Here is a 19,476-nt window from a genome sequence, read left to right as displayed (position 1 = left end):
GTCATGCCTTAAAAACATTAACACGAAGTTTCAGCAAAATGCAGTTGAACCATATCCACAGGATGGCAGTAGAAAATAGCTGTCAGGCAGTCTACTGTAAGATGATGACTGCTGTTATGTCTCAAAAGAATAGAAAACTTCTCTTCTGACAGCCACAACAACACGAAACTGGACTTAAGATAACCTGTGAATAATGCTTATTAATCTGGGGATAGAGTCTCAGGGCTCAAGAAGAAGAGGAAAAGATAAATATAATGCACGGAAGATAGGTGACTTATTTCTTAATTATGGCCAAACCCTTAAGAACTTATTTCTGAGGTATTAAAAGAAGGCAAAACAGGATGACTTCATTTAATAGCACACCTTGAATTCCAAATATCCCGAGCCAAGATTCAAACCCCAAAGGTCTGGCAGCTGTAGTAAAACTGATGAATTGCTGGTTATCTGATGCAACCTGACCTTGATTTAGTCTGTGGTAGATGACCTATTTCTGTTCCACTTTCTGTTTAGGTTTGGGTTGTTTGTTGTATCCACTCCTTGACAAGACTCTTGACTTATAAAGCTAGTGCTTCCCAAGTTAGTTCATAAGAAGATATTTATAATTTATGTGAAAGTCAAGCGTGCATTTTAAAGTCTTAAAAAACTCCTAAATGTTACTTCTTCAGAGAATTTTAACTCTCTTCCATTCATATTTATATTACAGGCAGAGCTAGGAAACTGTGCAATGTTATTGAAAGCCCCTTGGACACACACATTACAACACAAGCCATAATTACCTCATCACACAGTATTTTTTTTTCCACATCACTCTGCCAATGCACAGAACAAAGAGAGCTTGAGGTTAAAACATAAACATAGTGAAGAAAACTTGGTTTCCCTCATCTGCTGCAGAGATTGGATGGTGCGCTATGAATAGGGCTGGGGACTGCAAGATGAGAAAGCAGTCTCATGGTTAATGTGTCAGGAGTGCTGTGAGGAGAAAGGATACGATCCCCGCACTGCTGCAGAATTTGATTCGAGCAAGTGACTTAAAGCAAACTAAAGGGTGATTAAGTAGGCACTTCACATTTTCTGGGTGCTCAGCTTCACACCTTCAGGTTTGTCTCACTGAAGTGCTGAGCATTTATAGCTGCAGTGGAAGTTACACTTTCGCCCATTCCCTCTTCTAAAATGTGCAGTGACTGGGACTGTTGGTGCCACATGTGTCAAACTGGACACCTAAAGTAATTTTTAACAATATAATTTTCCTCTGTGCCTCAATTTCTACATCACCTCCTTTCAAAGCAGTGTTTGGAAAATATGGAAAGCTTATGAAAGCAAAGGAAATCACTCTAGGAACACCCAGAATGGCTTGCAAGACATTTAACTCTCCTTCGGAGCAGAGCTTCCAGGGCTGTGGAATAGTTTGGTTGGGCCTTCAAGAGGGTCACGACTTTCAGAACCTGCTGACTAGCCCAGAATAGCACAGGCCATCAAGAAGATAAGGCAAAAGACAAGAGAAAAGATGAGACAAAAGATGAGTTAATACAATTTCTTTACATTGTGGAGCTGGATTTGAAATCAGCTAGTTTATAGCTAGTGATCATGAGTGTCCTTTAAAATTTCTGTATTGAAAAGTAATAAATAAATAAATAAATAATTACAACAAAAGATTATTCATTACCACCATGTGTGTCATCTGGAAGACAGAAACCTACCTATGACTAGAATTAGTAACATATCTTCACCCTTTAACACAACTTTGTCGTCTACCAGAGAACCCTTTGAAATCTAACATCTCTTATTTTAGCAGTTGTGCAAATCAACTGAGATTTTGTGAAGAACATGCAAGCAAGAGCTATGCTAAAATGACATAAAATTTGAAAGTACTCGTCAAGAATATAGGACAAACTACTTAATTACCTCATATTCAGGCATTAATAAATTAAAATGTAAATAGGTAGATGAGTGTGAATGCATACAGAATCCAAATCTGTTAAGATTTTGAAGCAACTTAAACCCTGCCCTGCAGGCAGCCGATGAAGAGGAAACTGAAATGTGTGCTGTGTATCATATACACCACACATTTCCAAATTACTCACCACACCCCTACCTGGCAAAAAGCCAGTAAGATCCCTAAATAACCTGGAGTACGATTTATGAAACACCTTTTGTATTACACTGCATGATACAGGCAAAGCCCCGGCTGTTTGGCAACTGGCTGGTCTCCAAGAGGAGTTGTGCAGGAGGAAAAGGAGGGGCTTCCCAGCCTGGTCTCTTGTGCATGGTGGTGTGAACTCTCTTCCTTCCACACACTTTTCTTCCAACCCAACCTCCAGCTGCACTTTGCTGCTGGTTTGTGGTCATTTCACTGATCCGGAGTAAGAAAAAAGTACATATTGGAATAGTAAAATAGTGATAGAGTGAGCAAAGCTGTTGTGCCCAGATTGCCTTTTGAGGGGAAACTGGAAGCCAGTTTCAGGACCAGATTCACACTGGATGCAGCTTTGAAGTGAAAGAGGGCATCATATTAAGTATGAAGGACCTCATATGCAAAAGCAAGTCAGGCAGCTTCATGCACGGTATATGCTTAGAAAGGTTGTTCAGCCCTACAGCTACTTGGAGAAGCTGGAAATTCCTTGCAAACTGTGGCAAGTCATGCCAGGCTATGGAGATCAGAAAAGTCTTGGAAGGGAAGACGGGACCATCAGAGGTGGGCAATGGTGGCTGTTAAACTGTAGCTGGTCTGGATTAAAAGGAAAAAAAAACAGCTAAAAAATTTGGGGAAGAGAGTTATTTGAGTCCCTGAAGATATTAATTTTCAAATAGTTCCAGAAAACATGAAAAAGCTTTGCCCCAGTCTAAAAAAAAACATGTCTAGGAAGTAACTTCTAGAATTGCTCATTTCCTTGTAATTCAACTGGCAAACACTGGCAGTGATGGTTCCACCACTTTTGGAACCCTTGGAAAAAAATGCCATCTACAGTATATAACAGCAATGTCTTTCCTGGCACAGGTAGATTTGGCCTATCAGCCTTTTTATATCAATAATACAAAGTGACAAGTTTTTTTTTGTCTTAGTTGTTGCAAAAAACCCCAACAGCTCAGCTGCAAGTAAATTTCTGAGGTGGAGTTTCAGACAACTTTTATTTCACGTAAGCTTCTTAAAAAGAAAAAGGAGGAAGAATTTGCTACAATCCCCAAACTAGCAGAAACTATTTAAAACAACTATTAGCTACAAACACAGATGCCTTAGAACAGATATCAGTTACATTCTTTTTATCATTTTTAGCAATGATCATTATTTTTGTTTCCATTAACATCAATGGCTTTTCCAATTGTTTTTCTTTACTTCATTTTAAGAAAATATTTGTGGCTGCTACATTCAGGAATACCAAAGAGATAGCTGTTTCTAAAGGACATTTATTGGAATTATATTATAGAGTTTGGGTGATGGAAAAATTCTTGCCAGAAGAACAATTTCCTGAGGTATCATAAATACAGTAGCACTTAATATTAAAGCTTAGTGCTTTATATTCACAAGTAGCCCAGTATGGTTATTCAATACAATCACAGCAACGGACATCAATTTCTTGCGTGAAGAAGCATATATTTTTAAAATGCCAATAAAAAGGAAACAGAGAAGCTAGTCTACAGTCTTTCTCTCCTGATGGACAATACTAAAGCCAGTTACACCTCCGTCGAAAAGCCTAGACTTGCCAGCAAAGCATCGCACATTTATAAACTGGAAGCATTTTTCACCATATTTGAAACGTCTAGTGAAAGACATAATGAATAGCACTGTGACAGGGGAAAGGACACACTGTCTCTTGGCAGAAATCTGGGCAACTGTAGATAAAATTTGTTGAAGGAGGAGAGCAGGAAGAAATATCTCAGTCTATTCAAGAAAATGGTGCTTTTACATTTTTACACTTGACATACAACAGCATAGGACTTGACTTTTCTTCCTTCAGTCCATTATGTGACATAAGTTCACCATTAAAAAGTAGATTGTATCTGAAAAAAAACCACCCTATGTCATCAAGCAGAAATGCTTGAAGGACATTAAAGTTGTCCTGAGCATTCCTGCAAGAGCCCTGAAGAGTCAACAGCAGTGCCTGATATATTTTCATATCCACTTAATGCTGAGTATGTACACTCCTGGTGACCCTGCATACAAATTCGCAACAAACTGTTTAACAGCTCAGCATGGTTCAAGCCCACAATCTCTTCCAGAAGATGATGTTCAGCTCCAGACAGTGATTTTTATTATCATCCCCACCATTTCACAGCCAACAGGCAAAGGCAGCTATATTGCTGGTTTTGACCAACTATTGCCTTTGTAGCCAGTTGTACTAGGGCAAACACGAAATATTCCATTACCATTTTCAGAAATACTACTCATTAGCTGTGTTTTAAATTAGAGTAGCAGTTAGACCTTCTTTTTGCATATGAAACTACTTTTGCGGCCTTTTCCTGACCAGGAGATATTTGATGTGAAATGCGTAGCGAATAGCTCAAAAAATCTCTTTTGTCCCCTTGCTATTCATAAGACAAACTATTCATTTGTCCCACTCAAAATATCACTACCTCTGTAAAGCTCATACATAACCATTTGTGTTTACCATCTGTGCTGGTACATAGAGATAACATCCATGTGGTTAGGGGAGGTGTATCTGCACATACCTTCTGTCTGTAGGATACAGCTCCACAGTAATGACATCTAGAGAGTTCCAGGCTGAAATGGTGAGGCCGTTGTAGAGGCACAGCATACCAATCATCATGGATTCACTGGTCCCAAACCACAGGAAAAAACAGCTGATGCCAGAGAGGACCATGGAACCACCTAGGTAAGGGACAGGTGAAATGAACATAAAGTGGAGCTGTATTTAGAGAATGATCTTTGTTTGTTTGTCTAATGTTGCTATACACACAGTGTAGCTAATTAACTGACCCATATATTTGAGTTAAAAACTAAAGAGACCTCCTATGCTGGTAGGATCAGTGGGGTAGACAAACGTTGTAAGGGGTTCATAGAGAAAAGAACACATAACTCCTTAAATATTCGGATATACCATAAAGTATTAAGCTGGAACCCTTTCTGAACTCCCAAAGCAAGATGCCTGGGGAAAAATACCCCCATTCTTCCTTGTTCATCATCTTCTGCAATTGCATGAAACTCATTCGTATATTCTAGCAATAAAAACACTGAGTGGGAATTGCATTTATATAGATACATTCTCCAAGAAAATGAATACAATGAACTACCACATAGTTATTTAAGGAAACTGAAAACAGATTTGTCATTGTAGGTAAGCCTTATCTTACTTATCTTACTTAGCAAAATAGGTAACAGGCAAAGGACTGCTGACTCTTCTGAAGAGCTGCTCCACTAACTGAGGGTTACCTGTGCACATCTCGCTTTCCTTTCAGCTGGGGCAAAGACAAGCCAATGGCCAGTACTCTCCAAATGCCTAAATAAGGGCCTTGTAATATCCGACTGGAAGAGCAATGACTGATAATGTGGCACAGCAGAACTGGTTACAGAACCCTTTGTTCCTAGTGTTTCTAAATTGCGGGCTTTTAAAAATGGCACTTGTGATGCCACAAAAATTAAGTATTTGCGGAAGGTAAGTTTTGTATCTCTCTGAATCAAATTCTTTAAAAAGTGAACGTGCTACTTTATCGGGAGAGCTTTAGTCCCTGTTGGGTCCAGTTGGGTCCCTGTTTTAAAGTGAAGCCCCTACCTAGCATCGTTAACCGTCCAATTCTATCCATCAGAAGAGCAGACACAATATTCCCTGGTAACACTGCCAAAGTTCCCAGGAAATTAACAAAGTAAATCCAGTAGGCACTGTAGTCGTCATCGAAAGAAATCTGGCATCCTGTTCTGATGTGGAAAAATGTGCAATTTATCAATTCGCTGTCAACAAATTTATATTGCTCGAGATCTGTGGAAAGAAGAAAAAGAAACAGTTCAGCTAACAGCCCACTCCATGTGCAGCTTTTGATTAAAAACATTTCAAGTTTAGGCAACTTTAATAACTCGGAGCTTTCACTGCTTTGTAAAATGGGACTAGTTATGGCTGTTAATTTTGATACCCTTTTATCTTAATAGAAAAATATGCAAAGCTCATGAAAAAGAACAACTAAGGCCTGGAATTAGGCAAGTTCCATTACTGTATTTCAGCTCTGCTTGGACTGCATTTGGTAAAGGCCTTTCAGCACCAGCTGGCCTCGCATAAAAAGCACTGGGTATCTGCAAGTTTCTTCCACTTGATCTTACTCAGTATCAGATATTCTATTTCCACACCAGACAGCCTTTCAGATGAGTCTGGTGATCATGCTCAGTTTGGTTTGACTTCCTTTGAAAAGAAACATTCCTACAGAATTCAAATTAAACTAATTTTTATTTCTGAGAAGGCCTTGTGGTCTTCAGCTCGAACACAGATAAGATACTACACACAACCCATTCAGGCCATTCTTCTTCCAGTAACTTTTTGGATATCCCGCCCTATACTTCCACTTTCTTTCTGTTCCTCCTGTCAGCCTTATAACCCCAAATCAGGAATACCTTCCTTGCACACAAAGAAAGCTGTGCATTTCTTGCTCCAAAATCTAACTCTACTATTATTACTGATTGCTGGAGTTACGGGAAAGCTGTAAGAAGTGCCCCATCTTTCCAAGAAGTGCCCCATCCTTCCTACAAGCTTAGTTGGCCAAGTTCTACTTTCAGTTATGTTTTATTAAACTGAAAAAAAAAAAAAAAAAAAGAGAACGTTTTTAAACATGTGAAAATATGCATTCCTATTTTTGTTCAACACTTAGGAGAATGGGAAGGATTACAGATTAGGTAGTTTGAATCCTGAACTCAGATTCCCGTGCCACAGCGATCACAATGAACAAAGTCCCATTTAGTCTAAATAAGAATACGCTAGCTAAAGCTACCTGTAAAGCAGTAAATGTATTTTCTTGTCTCTAGACTGAATCTCTTTAGAGATTAATATCAAAGAGATGTTTATTATCTGAGTCAATATTAGGCCTGTGCTATCTCTAGTGTGAGTGTAATCCTTTCACTTTTCTGTTATAATATTACAGAGGCTTGTAGCTTTTTATAGCTTTTTATTCCCACCAAGAGGACTTCTTGTATGCTTTAGTAAAAATCCAGAAGTTATAAACATAATATGAGAACACACAGCTGAACAATGTACGTTCAGGATTTTTTTCGTGTAATACCTGTGTTGTAGAAGGTGGTATTCACAAAAGTACAGTTCCTGAAGTATGTGTTCAGTGAAGTAATGTCTTCAAACACACAGTTCTTAAAAAGTGAATCTTCGAAGGTTACTGATTTAAACTTCATCATAATGAACCTGCCCAATACAATTAATTTCTGTCAGTCTACCTTCATAGGTTAGAAAGAGCAACAGGTCAAGCTGATGAAGCTATACAGCCCTGAAAAATCTCAACCCCAGTAATAATGTTTCCTTAAAGGCATTCTGGAGGCGTAATTAATGATTAGCTGATTCTAAAATACTATTAATACATTAATAAGACAAATAGCTCCCCATAGCCACCAGCCACAACTGGTAATACGATTTCCTTGATAATGTTTCTGTTATTACTTGTCCTTAACCATCAACCAAAACCAATGTTGTGACATTCATGGAATAGCCTTGTAAAATTACTATTAGTTGTAATTTGACATTACGGTTGGACATTGGCTCCAGAAACTCAGTCTCTTGAAAAAAACACCTGCTAGTACCAACAAGCTGGAAAGAAAGAATTTTTTAAGAATCTTTATTTCTCCAGATGAATACACCGGGCACTGTGTCAGGCTCACATGCAAAACACACTGGTCCAAGTGTTAAAAAATGGTTTTGCAAAATGGTTTAACATAAACACAACAATTACATTGCCAGTTATACAGCTAGATAGCTAACTGGAAGTACGTGTTTGTTACTCCCGTGTCTGTGGATGCAATTGCTATTACTGTGTATATAAAACAGGTATAAACAAACTGTCCATAGCTTTTCTTATTTCTGAACATTCTCCTTCCTACTGACTCTCATTTAACTCCTAGGTCTTTGATCATGGCTGTCAATCAAGTCATTCATAGAAAAAGTCAATGACGAAGTGTATTACTAGCCGTAACTTTCTACCTCAATCTTACTAGACTAAAACACTCCTGTAAGCCTTTTTTAGTATGATTCTACCAAATAACGTCATTATGCTAACAAAAAAAAAAAAGAAAGATGTAGAGATGCATCATTATTTTTGTGACATCCTTTATTTCACATAAAGGCATGGAAAAAGTTACAGCTAAAAAAAGGGCAGGTTTTGCTGGCAGATTTCACCCGAAGTGGTAAGAGTTTGAAAAGCAGTACTTTAATTGTTATATGGCAGTAAGAACTGTTAAAATGGCAAAGTCTTCCAAACAAAGACCTGGCTCTGCTCTGATTAAACCTGGTGTAACTAACTATTTTTCCTACTGCAAGACTGATAGTAGGAACAGGAACACACAAAATGTGCTACCTCTGAAAGAGTAGGAACTAAACTCTCTCACCAACAAAGTTGTTGGAATCATATCTTTATGAGAAAGGAGAGCAAAAGCTAATTGTTTTTATCACAGGAAAAGACTGACTAGCTAATGAATTCACTTCGTGTATTGGTCAGAAGAATGGTGTTTTCAGCCCATTAGTTTCAGTTACTATATCATTTCTTATTTGTGACAGACTCTGATTAAAATCAGTCTGGCATTCAGTGTCAACTCATTATCATTTTTCAAGTAGCACTTTCCATTTTAAAATGTAGCCTAATTCTAGAGGAGAACAAAGAAAATGTAGCAATTAGATTAGTCAGTTGGAACAGGAATGACAGACTACATGTCCTACATTCTTCTGATGCACTTTTTACCTTTGGACAGGAAACATGTTGTCACTACATTAAAATTGGTGTTGCAATGATTTGAATTAAAATCCAACAGAAAAGTAATGAAGTAAAAAGTCAAGTACTGATGGATCTTCTAGTCAAGCAAGAACATGAAGGAAACACTGAAATTGAGGGTGAGTGGCGTATTAAAATATTTGTGGAGGAAGAATATCAAAGGAGTTCAAACTTCTGTGGAAAATGTTTTGTGAATCTCAAATAACTGTCAGAGGCCTATTAAATTTACACATTTGAAAGAGTAAATTAGTGTTTTAGAGTAGATTAATGTTAGATTTAGCGTTTTACAAGAAACTTCTGTTCAAAATGATAAGACCTCGATTGACAGAGTGCTGTCAGTAGCTGACAGTAAATAGTTCTTTGCTTTTTGGAGAACATCTGCCTCCCGGAAAACTATGGCTAGTTTAAAAATGAGATAACTGCTATTTTTTTGTCTGCAATGCATAAACCTTTAACTGTGTCAAAACTCAAGTTCTTATAAAAATAATTTTAAAAGCCCTGTATTAGTAAAATAATTAATTTTATTCACTTAGATATAGATTTTCCTATGGAAATAATAACTACTTAGCACCATGACTTCCAGGATACCATTCACATAGTTGTTGTGTATATTTCTTAACAGAAACCAGATACCTAAACCAGCTGTGTTTAATTTTCTGCTAAGTTATCTAGTTATCTGTGAAGTCCAGATAGATCCTTAATATATTTCGATTCAGTTAAAAAACACAAAAGGCATTGCCAACGTGTTGTTTCACATTTCAGAGCTGTTCATACTTTTTATCGATTTACAGTAACATTTAGCTTTTATTTTTCTGTGACAAGATCCTAACCTCTCAATGTTCAGCGTTTTCGCTGAAGCGTCTTTCATCGATATAGGAAAAGAACTGGCAACAGAGATGAAAGTATGTCCTTCCCCAGCCCCCTACAATATGCTGCATGTGTTGTGTCTGAAAACCTTTGAATCCTACTGTGAAAGGAAGTATCGTTAACTTAGGCTTTTTGGTCTGCTTTTGAGGATGACAAGGAAGCTGGCTTTGCATCCTCACAAAGGAACCACCAGGGCATGTGCAGGTCCACTTCTCCCCATGCTCCACGAGTTATAAGAAATCAAGAACAGAAGTAAATTTCCATTAAAAAGTAACAAACCCATCTATCATTAGCTAATGGAGAAAAACATTAGATGATTAGGACATGTATTAAAACATGCATTTGTTTATTCCACCCAAGTAATGATATCCAGAAATCTCTAAACCTGTCATTGATATATTCTCCATTGCTGTGAATCTGATTTTCCAGTGTGAAGTTGAAGACAAAATGGGAAACCTCCTCATTGCGGAAATGTTTCACTCGGGACGCATACTCGTCTGACTGCAGATGTTTAATGACGTCGGGAAACCAGACAGATAAGCCGTAGTAGCTGTGAAAAACAGAAAAAGCTCAGTCACCCATCTCACTTGTTTGAAAATCCATGAGAGGTGAGGACAAGCAGCTCCCTCAGCTGCTTATGTGATGAAGCAGTTACCCCATCATAATAAAATCCTCCATAAAATAAACATATTGAAAGAAGCTGACATCCGAAGATGCCAGTTTTCTGAAGCAGGTATTATTGATGAGTCAGGCTTGCAACCAAGAACAGACTAACTGATCAATATAATGTTTTGTGGAAAGATACTGACTAAAACATTTTTGAAAAAAAAGGATAACCACAGTGACAGAAGTTTGCATGCAGATGATTCTTCTGTCTGTCAAGTCTATCAAAAATGGTTTAAGATCTCAGCCACTCTTACCCAAAAGACAGCGTGAACCACACAGCCGTAAGTTTGATTGTATTGTCCTTCACTGGGTAGTTGAAGCATCTCATAAACGTCAACCAAATCTGTAAATCATTAGGAAATACATTTCTTATAGATTGTATTTTGAACAATTTTGTTAAATTATAGAAGCTTTTTGATCCTGATTTGCTTGCTTCTTCAGGGCATCAGAGAGAGCAGATCAGCTCTTTGATACCGACCATATCTGTACTTCTCCTAGAAGTATGTTAATCTCCCGATATTGCCAGGTTGTGCATGTTCTGTGACTTTTCGGCTTCTTTTCACAGAATAATAGAATTGTTTGGATTGGAAGTGAACTTTATCATCTAGTCTGATCCCCCATGATAGGCAGGTACATCTTCCACTTGATCAGTTTGCTCAAAGTCCCATCCAACCTGACCTTTAATGCTTCCAGAGATGGGACATCCTCAGATTCCCTGGGCAACATCCCCAGTGTCTCACCACCCTCATCGTAAAAAAGATCTTCCTAATGTCCAGTCTAAATCTATCCTCTTTCAGTTTAAAGCTGTTACCTCCTTTCACTACAGACCTTGGTAAAAAGTCTCTCTCCAGCTTTCTTATAAACCCTCTTTAAGTATTTAAAGACAGCAATAAGGTCTCCCTGGAACCTTCTCTTCTCCAGGCTGAACATCCCCAACTCTCTCAGTCTGTCCTCATAGGAGATGTGCTCCAGCTCTTTGATCATTTCTGTGACCCTCCTCTGGACTCAGTCCAACAGCTCCATGTGTTTCCTGCGCTGAGGGCTCCAGAGATGGACATAGTACTCCAGGTGGGGTCACACCAGAGCGGAGTAGATGGGCAGAATCACCTCCCTCGACTGGCTGGCCACACTTCTTTTGATGCAGCCAAGGATATGATTGGCTTTCATTGCTGCAAGCACACATTGCCGGCTCATACCAAATTTTTTATACACCAGTGTGGACCGTGTCCATTAATTCATCATTGCTCTGATCAACTCAAACTTTCCTAATCTCTAGGCAGCTTCATTTCATTGCCTCAAATAAACCAGAGATCTTGTCAGAAAGGTTTCTTCTCACTTCTCAGTACTACGTTGCTTTAATATTAGACAACCTCTGTGATTCACCTTCTGGGTCAGGAAACCAGAACCTTACACTGGTTCCTGAATCTCCCAGTTGCATGGAAAATGTATCATTGCAGCTATCACTAGCATGAGCTCATTCAATCCATCCCTTTTCTGAAGGCTAATTGAAAAGAAGAAAGGTAATTACAGAATGAACAGAGGTGCTGTTACTTACGCTGTATAGCTCTGTACGAATTCTAACAAAACACCTCCTGTACCAAGTTCCTGTATCGCTCTCTATTTCTATGAGTTCATCGATCTGCTTTGGAGTTTTGATTCTGTTAACCTAGAAATAAAAACAGAACAGCAAATATTTGCAGTTTCTTGAATCATTAACTGCCTGTCGAGGAGTATTAGAAGGTTTTAATAAATCCCATAAACTAAAAATGAGCAGATATTAAACCTGTGTCTACAGTAGAAATGCTTTAGAAATATAAAGGAATAGTAGCACACTATAATGCCAAACTTCATTATGGATGCAACTGTAATGGAAAAGTTCTACTTTCAAAGCATGCAGGAAATCCATTTCCTCTGACTGAAACAAGCTGTTACTGTCAGGTTCTGCTAGAGTGTTGCTGTACATACCTAATGCCACAAAGGATAAAACGTTATTTAAACCCTCATTTAACCATGTCCAGAGTTTGCTATCAAGTTGTTTCTGACATGCTATCACAACATTGTTGAAAGTCTTTTGATTAAAGACACAGTAATGAAAATAGAAGTATTTGAAATGTCAAGAACTCATAGTTGAATAATATTTTTCTTCTTTCTTATTTCCTGTAGTGTTAGACAGGGAACTCTCTTTGTCTTTTGGATGTTGACTTTAGCTATCCTTTTTAATGAAGAGAGAAAAAGTTAGGTGAAATGATCTGGAACCACGCATGTTATTGCTGTTATGAGCAATCATCTACTTCATCTAAACTGAAATGAGATAAACAGACATCAGGAAAAAATACAGAATTACCAGTGACAGAGAATGTGATGTTGCCTACAATGCTCATTTTCACTTGCACTCTCCTGTGTAGCAGAACAAGAATGTGTTATGTGGTCTTTCCAGACACAGGACCTGACAAACTTATACCATTGTATGGTCTTGGTTTTGGCTTCTGCTCTGGTCCCAGGTTCATAGCAATATCACAAAAGGCTGTGTATTCATGAACAGTTTATTTATAATGAAGACAAATAGAGAATGGAAAGAAAAAGAAATAAAATGGGGAAAGGGACTGACATACAAGGAGAGAGTGAGAGAGCAATAGACTGAGTGTTCAGTATTTAGCTGAGGTTTCTGAAGCTAGCAATAGCTTGTGTTTCTTCTTAACAGAATGAGGACACCACCACCCACAGATGTATCATAGTGAATTACAGGACATCAGGGAATAGTATTGATGGTAAAGCCTTAGTTTTCAGCCTACTGCTTTTACAGATGTACACTGTTTAAGATGCACCAGCAGCCTCTCCCCGTGAACAAGAGCAAACAAAAGCCCACTAAGCAGTTTTAGCTATAACCACACTCATTTCTGAAATACTGCAGCTCACTGTCTTGCCAAACTATGACTATATCAAAAGCCTGTACCCTTCATGTCTCAGCTTTTCCAATAGCAATAATCCCGTCTGCATCATTCCACTGTTTTCAAGCCTTTCTTAAACTGCTTTTCTGAAACGTGTCATACAAAAGACTGAGTGGAGTCCTCCAAGATCATTTAAAACCTCATACATACAGGCATCCTCACATGCCACACCTCCTGGCAGAAAGGGCGTGCTTTTTGAACCATGCTGTATAAACCAGTACTACTCTTGTAGGCTCAGAGGCAGCCTTTTCACCATCCTGGCCACCTGACCAGTTTGGGGCTGTGGAGGTTGGGGGAAACGTGTGTATAGCCTAGGACCACTACATGTGACTGGGGACAAAAAGCCCCTGGCCTTGATGGTTCTTTAACATAAGAAAAGTACTATTGTATCAGGACAAAGGTCCATCTGGACCATGCAAATTCAACTGTCAGTATATGAAGAATGAAAGAAAAAACAATAAAGAATACTGATTTTAATGAAAATGGAACTTCTGTTTAAAAGCAGTGGCTAGAAATATGCAATGTTTTAAATTTTGCAAAATCAAGACATGCTGCAAAGGAAAATGTTTGCAGAAAAAAAAGATTATTTCATACATGGCAATGAAAGAGTAGAGAGAATTTTTGTTTTAAGGATACAAAGATATTTTTACATGAACATTTAAACGAACAGATCTAATGAATGTATATTTTCAGGACCCAGGAATGTAATTAGTCATGTACATAGACATTTAACTTGGGTCATCCCATAATAGAAGATACTATCAACTTACTGCCATCTCAGTTAATGTCACTGCTCCCAGGAGAGATTTTCAAAAGTATTAAGAGCCACCACCTCCACAGTCAGTAACTAGAATACATCCACTTTGGAGTTTCTAACTCTAAAACCAACTGTTCCTCAATTGATGCCTTCTCTGTTCTAAAAGTCTGAAGATAAAATCCTCAATAATATGAGTAACAAGAACAAACACGACTTGTGAAAAAAACTTCTAGGAAAAGATGACATCAATATAATTAGGAAAACAAAAAAGGAAAGTACACTAAAACTATAGCACTAATGGAGAAAAAGTTACATCAGCTGTAGAGTTAGAAAACATGCTGTCAAAGTATGGTGTAACTAGTGACATGAAGTGGAGGAAAACAATAACGCCTAAGTCATAGAATAGATGAAGCGATGGGGTTTAGGAGAGCTATGTGAATAAATTACTGAGACAAAATGTCACAACATCCAGGACTAACTTATATTAAAAAAAAAAAAAAAAGAGAGAGACTAAAAGGATGTCCCAAACAAATTATGCATAAATTCTTTGCTTTCTGGGTTTTATAAGATTAAGTGCTGATAATGGCCAATGAGGAGTCATTGATGCATTTTCTAATCATATTAGTGCAAGCTAAAAATAGGGACTTCTATACATGTGTAACCCTGACATACAGTAAATATTTCTAATCCTTTAGCTCCTCAACATCTGGAGTTGAGTTTTGCAAGTGTTCATGGCAGAAACTGGCAAAATTCCCAAGAAAGTGGTGGTTTTTCCTTATTCATGCCTTATGAATTGGCTGACCAATTAACAAAATTAGGCTATAAATAAAGTGCTGAGTTCAACATGGTTCAGTGTCACATTTTAACAACCGTAGAGAAAAAGACTCGTTAGATCAAAAGAATTGGAAGCAACAAGCATGTGCTTTGTTTTCTTCTCCATGGCTGCTTTTAGGATGTGATTATGATTACGTCAAACTGATGTGAGACTGTGGCTGATCCTTCCTCCCACCTTTTGTGCCAGCACATTTCTGCCTTCTTCCCCATGCCTAAACAAACACCACAGGGGGACAGAGTCTGTGCTATGACTGACTGTGCATCAGTCAATGAATATCGATGCTGGCAGAAGAAAAACAAACAGTGACCAGGAGCAGGAATACTCTGCCTGAAAGCAGCTCAGATCAGCGAGAGCCAATTGTGAAATTACACCCTAGCTGTATGGTGTTAGGCAAATCCCTTTACTCGTAAATGAATTCAGAAAATAAAATATTAAGTTAGATGGGATTAGGGGTAGGTCACCAGTGTATCAATAAATATGGGTTTAGCATGATACATGTGCTAACCAGCCTTCTTTCAGGCTAAATATAGAAGCTCTTGAGCTTCTTTTTGGAAAAAAAAAATTAAATGGAGGCAACGGAAACTACATCCAAGGCAATAAACTGCAAGTCTTGGTGGAATAAATTTATATGGTCAGATGGTCATTCCTCAAGACTGCCTGCAAATGCAGAACCTTTAAGAGGATTTCTTAATTGAGTTATGTGCATTAAAATAAGAAGAAAGCCCCTGGAAGAGGAAAAACATCCCACACATGGCTCTGAGAGGGAGCAAAGTGCCAGCACTCCCACGGCACAGCACAAGCTGGACAGGGAGTCTGGATTTCAAAGCAAGAAAATTCCTTCTACCGTTCGGTCCTACTGTATCCATGAAGAAAAAATTGTTGTGCATATTCCTCATAAATAAGGAAGATGCCATAAAAAAGTCCCACATCTGAAATGCCAATTTCTCCTCCAATTAGAAACAACCCATCAATACTTTGAATATGGCCTTGTCATTAGATCTGCAAGTCAACAAGACGGAGTTGAGCTTCCAAGACATTTTGAGAAAACGAAATGTCTGAAATCGCTATATCACAGAAGTGAAAATGAATTTTTAAAAAATATTACTTTAACTGATAAAAATGAAAAAAAAATTTCAAAAGCTTTAAAGAAACAACAGCCAACTAATTTGGACTTCTATGTTCTTAGTGTCATTATTAAGGGTGAAGTAAACTTAATAAATAATAATAGATTAATAAAAAAAATAGATGAAGTCTATTAAGTATCTTGGTACACCCGAGCAAATTATCACATTGTGGGTTGCCGGTCAGCAAGCTCATTGACGTGCTAAGCAATTAGCTTTAAAACCAATACTTACTGTGAAGACTTTCTCAGGTTGACCACGAGCTCTCATGTTTGTGTCATGAATTTGCTTGAGTATCATCCAAGCTTCATCATGTTTTCCAACCTAAACGTTTGATCAAAACATTAAGACAAAACATACGTAGAGATTAAGATAAACACTACAGTAAATGACCAGTCATAATGCCTGTTGTATAGAGGTCATGATGTTAACACAGAAATAATTTTGACTGGAATCTAAAAACCATTTGGAAAATTATACCTCCAGCAGGAACCGTGGGCTTTCCGGCATAAAGGTGAGGGCTACCACGGAAGACACACAGGGCAGCGCACAGACGATCACAAATACTCGCCAGCTGTGGAACTGGTAGGCAGAGCCCATGCTGAAACTCCATCCTACGAAAGCAGAAATTCATAAAATGTAGGGAAGTAAGGATCATTGTACATGGGAGTCTGCAGCTTCTTGGAGGTGCAAAATGACACCTGTATTTAAATGAAGCCTGATTGATCTCTTCTGTTTCCACAAATACCAATGATTTCACAAATAACCTTACACTGTGAATTTCAGCCTCTTCTGTGTGACTGGTCATGCTGCAAATGGCCATGTTATGCAGGGTGGGAGACTTCCTTACACAGGCGTGAAGAAGCCTAATTCAAGTCTCTTAGCAAAATCTGCATGAAGGTAGTTACGTGAACCAAACAGGGACACCGTCACCATAGATAAACATACATATACAAAGAAATAGTTTTCTATGAATACTGGGAGAAGGAAGAATTAAAACTCAGATTATGTATTTTAGCAATGTTACAGCTTTCCTTATTGTTATTAACTTTTTCTACAAAGAGTTAATTTCAATAGTTTTAATAAGAGTCTCCTAATGTAATACAGTGCAACACATAAAGCATTTACAGTGCCTAACTTCTGTTTCCATCTTGTTCCAGAGCACTATACCACTCCCTAAATTCTGTTAAAGGTAAACTGATGCTCGTCCTCCCTACCCCATACTTAGACGTACAGGACAAAATGCTCAGTATTTAAACTTCTGTCAGAGACAAGCAACCTTAACACTGAATTAGAGAGAGAATTTATGATTGTATAAAGAGATTAAGAAAAAAGAACAATAGGAAAACAACTCTCCTCATCTGAAAAATTGATCTTGAGTATATCTGAGTGCTGATTAATAACATGCAGTAGAAGCCATTCTTAAAATATACTGAGAAGAAAACAAAAGTAAATACTGGAAAACCTGTATGTGAAACTGCAGGGCTGGCACTTCAGCTTTTTAATAAAATATCTGGTTGTTTGGTGTGTTATGACTGGACTATTGAAATGCTAGAATTGTAAGAAACTTAAGAATTTCTCTTAAGAAAGAGAAAAATATCATTTGGGCAATTACTGGGCCTTTTAGTCTGGCTTCAATACAGCAGAAATTTTCAAGTAAAATTTTCAAGGATAACATTAAAAAATGAATGGAAGATAAGAATAATGATAAAGGAAAGATGAGGTTACAGGAAGAAAATGGAATCCTGGCTAATGAAAGAGCTGACGCCGCATTAATCTGATATATTTCTTTGCTAACTGATTTTTCTAGACAAAAGCAATTGTTTATTAAATCTGTCTGGATGTCGGTAAACCACTGGTACAGCATGGTACCAAATGGCCTATTAAATACTTCTTCAAAGGAGGTATTTATCTGTTACATGTATAGTATATTTTGATTTGTAAAGATCTCATGCTGTGGATCATAAATACATTCTTGGGGAAAAAATCCCTTTTCACATCACATTACAGTACTTACCTGCTGCCATATGAAAAATACAGTCAACCCATGATTTATTTTTGCCCTTTATCAACAGCTTGGTGAAACATTTTTATCTGCAGACTTGGGAGCCTGTTTTTTCTGGTCTCCTACAAACCCTCTGTGTTTCTGAAATGATACCAGCTTGCTCCACAGTCTTATTTAGCCCTGCCATCTTTGCCCCAGGAAGACAGAGATAAAATCAACAACAGTGTTTGCGATGGTCTTGGAATCTTGCCCTTTTTTAAGTAAAGCTCCAAATAAACATACTTTCCCCTTCCAAAGTTCCCTCCAACAAAAAGAGGCTGTCTAAAATATATTGTTAAATTTTATTCCAAAATAGAACTTGGAATGAAAGTTTAAGATTAAAAAACACAAACAACAACAAAAAAAAGGATGTAGAAGTGTATTAAAATTTACTTTTTACTGATTTTTGGAAAACGTCAACTTCTGATCTTATGGAATTTCAAATCTTAAATAATATGAGCATACTTTACATCTCAGTTGGGAAGGGAAGGAAATACGGAAGGAAAGGTTTACAGTGAGTTAATGAGGCAATTAGGAACCATACCTGCGTTTCGGGTGTTGTGTACACATTAGAATCATTCTTCATTTTGTTATTTTAAAATATAGTTTAACATCACCTAATATAGACGTCTCAAAATTATTTCCTTTTGGTTAAGTTGTTTTTCGGTCAGAGCAGTGAGCTGACCTGACTCACCGGGCAGCCGTGCAACTGCTAGTGCCGCGGGGAAGGCGGCACAGGATGGGGATTTTCATCTGTCAGAACAGTGCAGTGAAGGTACCGGCCCTTCTTGTCATTAGAAACTGTCCCAGAAATGTGCAGAGCCACTGGCATATTTAGACAATCTGTCTTTCACTGCTGTGGTTTGTGCTTTATCAGACCGAGCTGCACAAAGAGCACTTCTGTGGTAAATGAAATCAGCTTGGCTTTATACCTGTTATAAAACAACAGCAACATCTTGTGCTCTGTAGCCAGTCCTGGAAAATGCTGGTGATAATTTATTTTGAGTTGTCTTTTATTAATATAAGTGAACCATACTACACTTAATTAAAAGCAATGAGGGCACCATTCATCCTGCTGTCATCCTAGCAACCTACAAAACATCGTTTTCAGTTCTCAAAATATGTGAGAAGTTTGTCAAGTGAAATGTTCATTTTCTTTTTTTATTGCTCTTATTCCACCTTTTTCTCTACGTAGTGTATCAGGTGTTGCGATTTATCTTGTGATTTAATGTATCTGCTGAATTGATGATAATAGTGAATGCCAGGATTATAAGAAGTAATTGGTAGAAAAGAAGCCAGCTGCCACACATCTTTCT

The 19,476-nt window shown here is 37.8% G+C and overlaps 1 protein-coding gene across 1 annotated transcript in view; it reads right to left on the bottom strand.

The window, feature by feature from the left end:
* The window catches only part of SV2C (synaptic vesicle glycoprotein 2C), a gene marked incomplete at both ends in the record, with an annotated part of 83,771 nt that overhangs the window by 6,243 nt on the left and 58,052 nt on the right, over nucleotides 1-19,476 (bottom strand). The window contains 8 exons of the mRNA XM_082497853.1: nucleotides 4,666-4,825; nucleotides 5,727-5,930; nucleotides 7,216-7,349; nucleotides 10,175-10,339; nucleotides 10,710-10,798; nucleotides 12,011-12,121; nucleotides 16,351-16,440; nucleotides 16,597-16,730. Coding sequence (XP_082353979.1) covers nucleotides 4,666-4,825; nucleotides 5,727-5,930; nucleotides 7,216-7,349; nucleotides 10,175-10,339; nucleotides 10,710-10,798; nucleotides 12,011-12,121; nucleotides 16,351-16,440; nucleotides 16,597-16,730 — 1,087 coding nt within the window. The remainder of the gene's footprint in view (nucleotides 1-4,665; nucleotides 4,826-5,726; nucleotides 5,931-7,215; nucleotides 7,350-10,174; nucleotides 10,340-10,709; nucleotides 10,799-12,010; nucleotides 12,122-16,350; nucleotides 16,441-16,596; nucleotides 16,731-19,476) is intronic.

The sequence above is a fragment of the Vanellus vanellus genome (genome assembly GCF_965231255.1).
Source record: "Vanellus vanellus genome assembly, chromosome: Z".
Classification (NCBI taxonomy): Eukaryota; Metazoa; Chordata; class Aves; order Charadriiformes; family Charadriidae; genus Vanellus; species Vanellus vanellus.
This window is presented reverse-complemented; position numbering and strand designations above follow the sequence as displayed.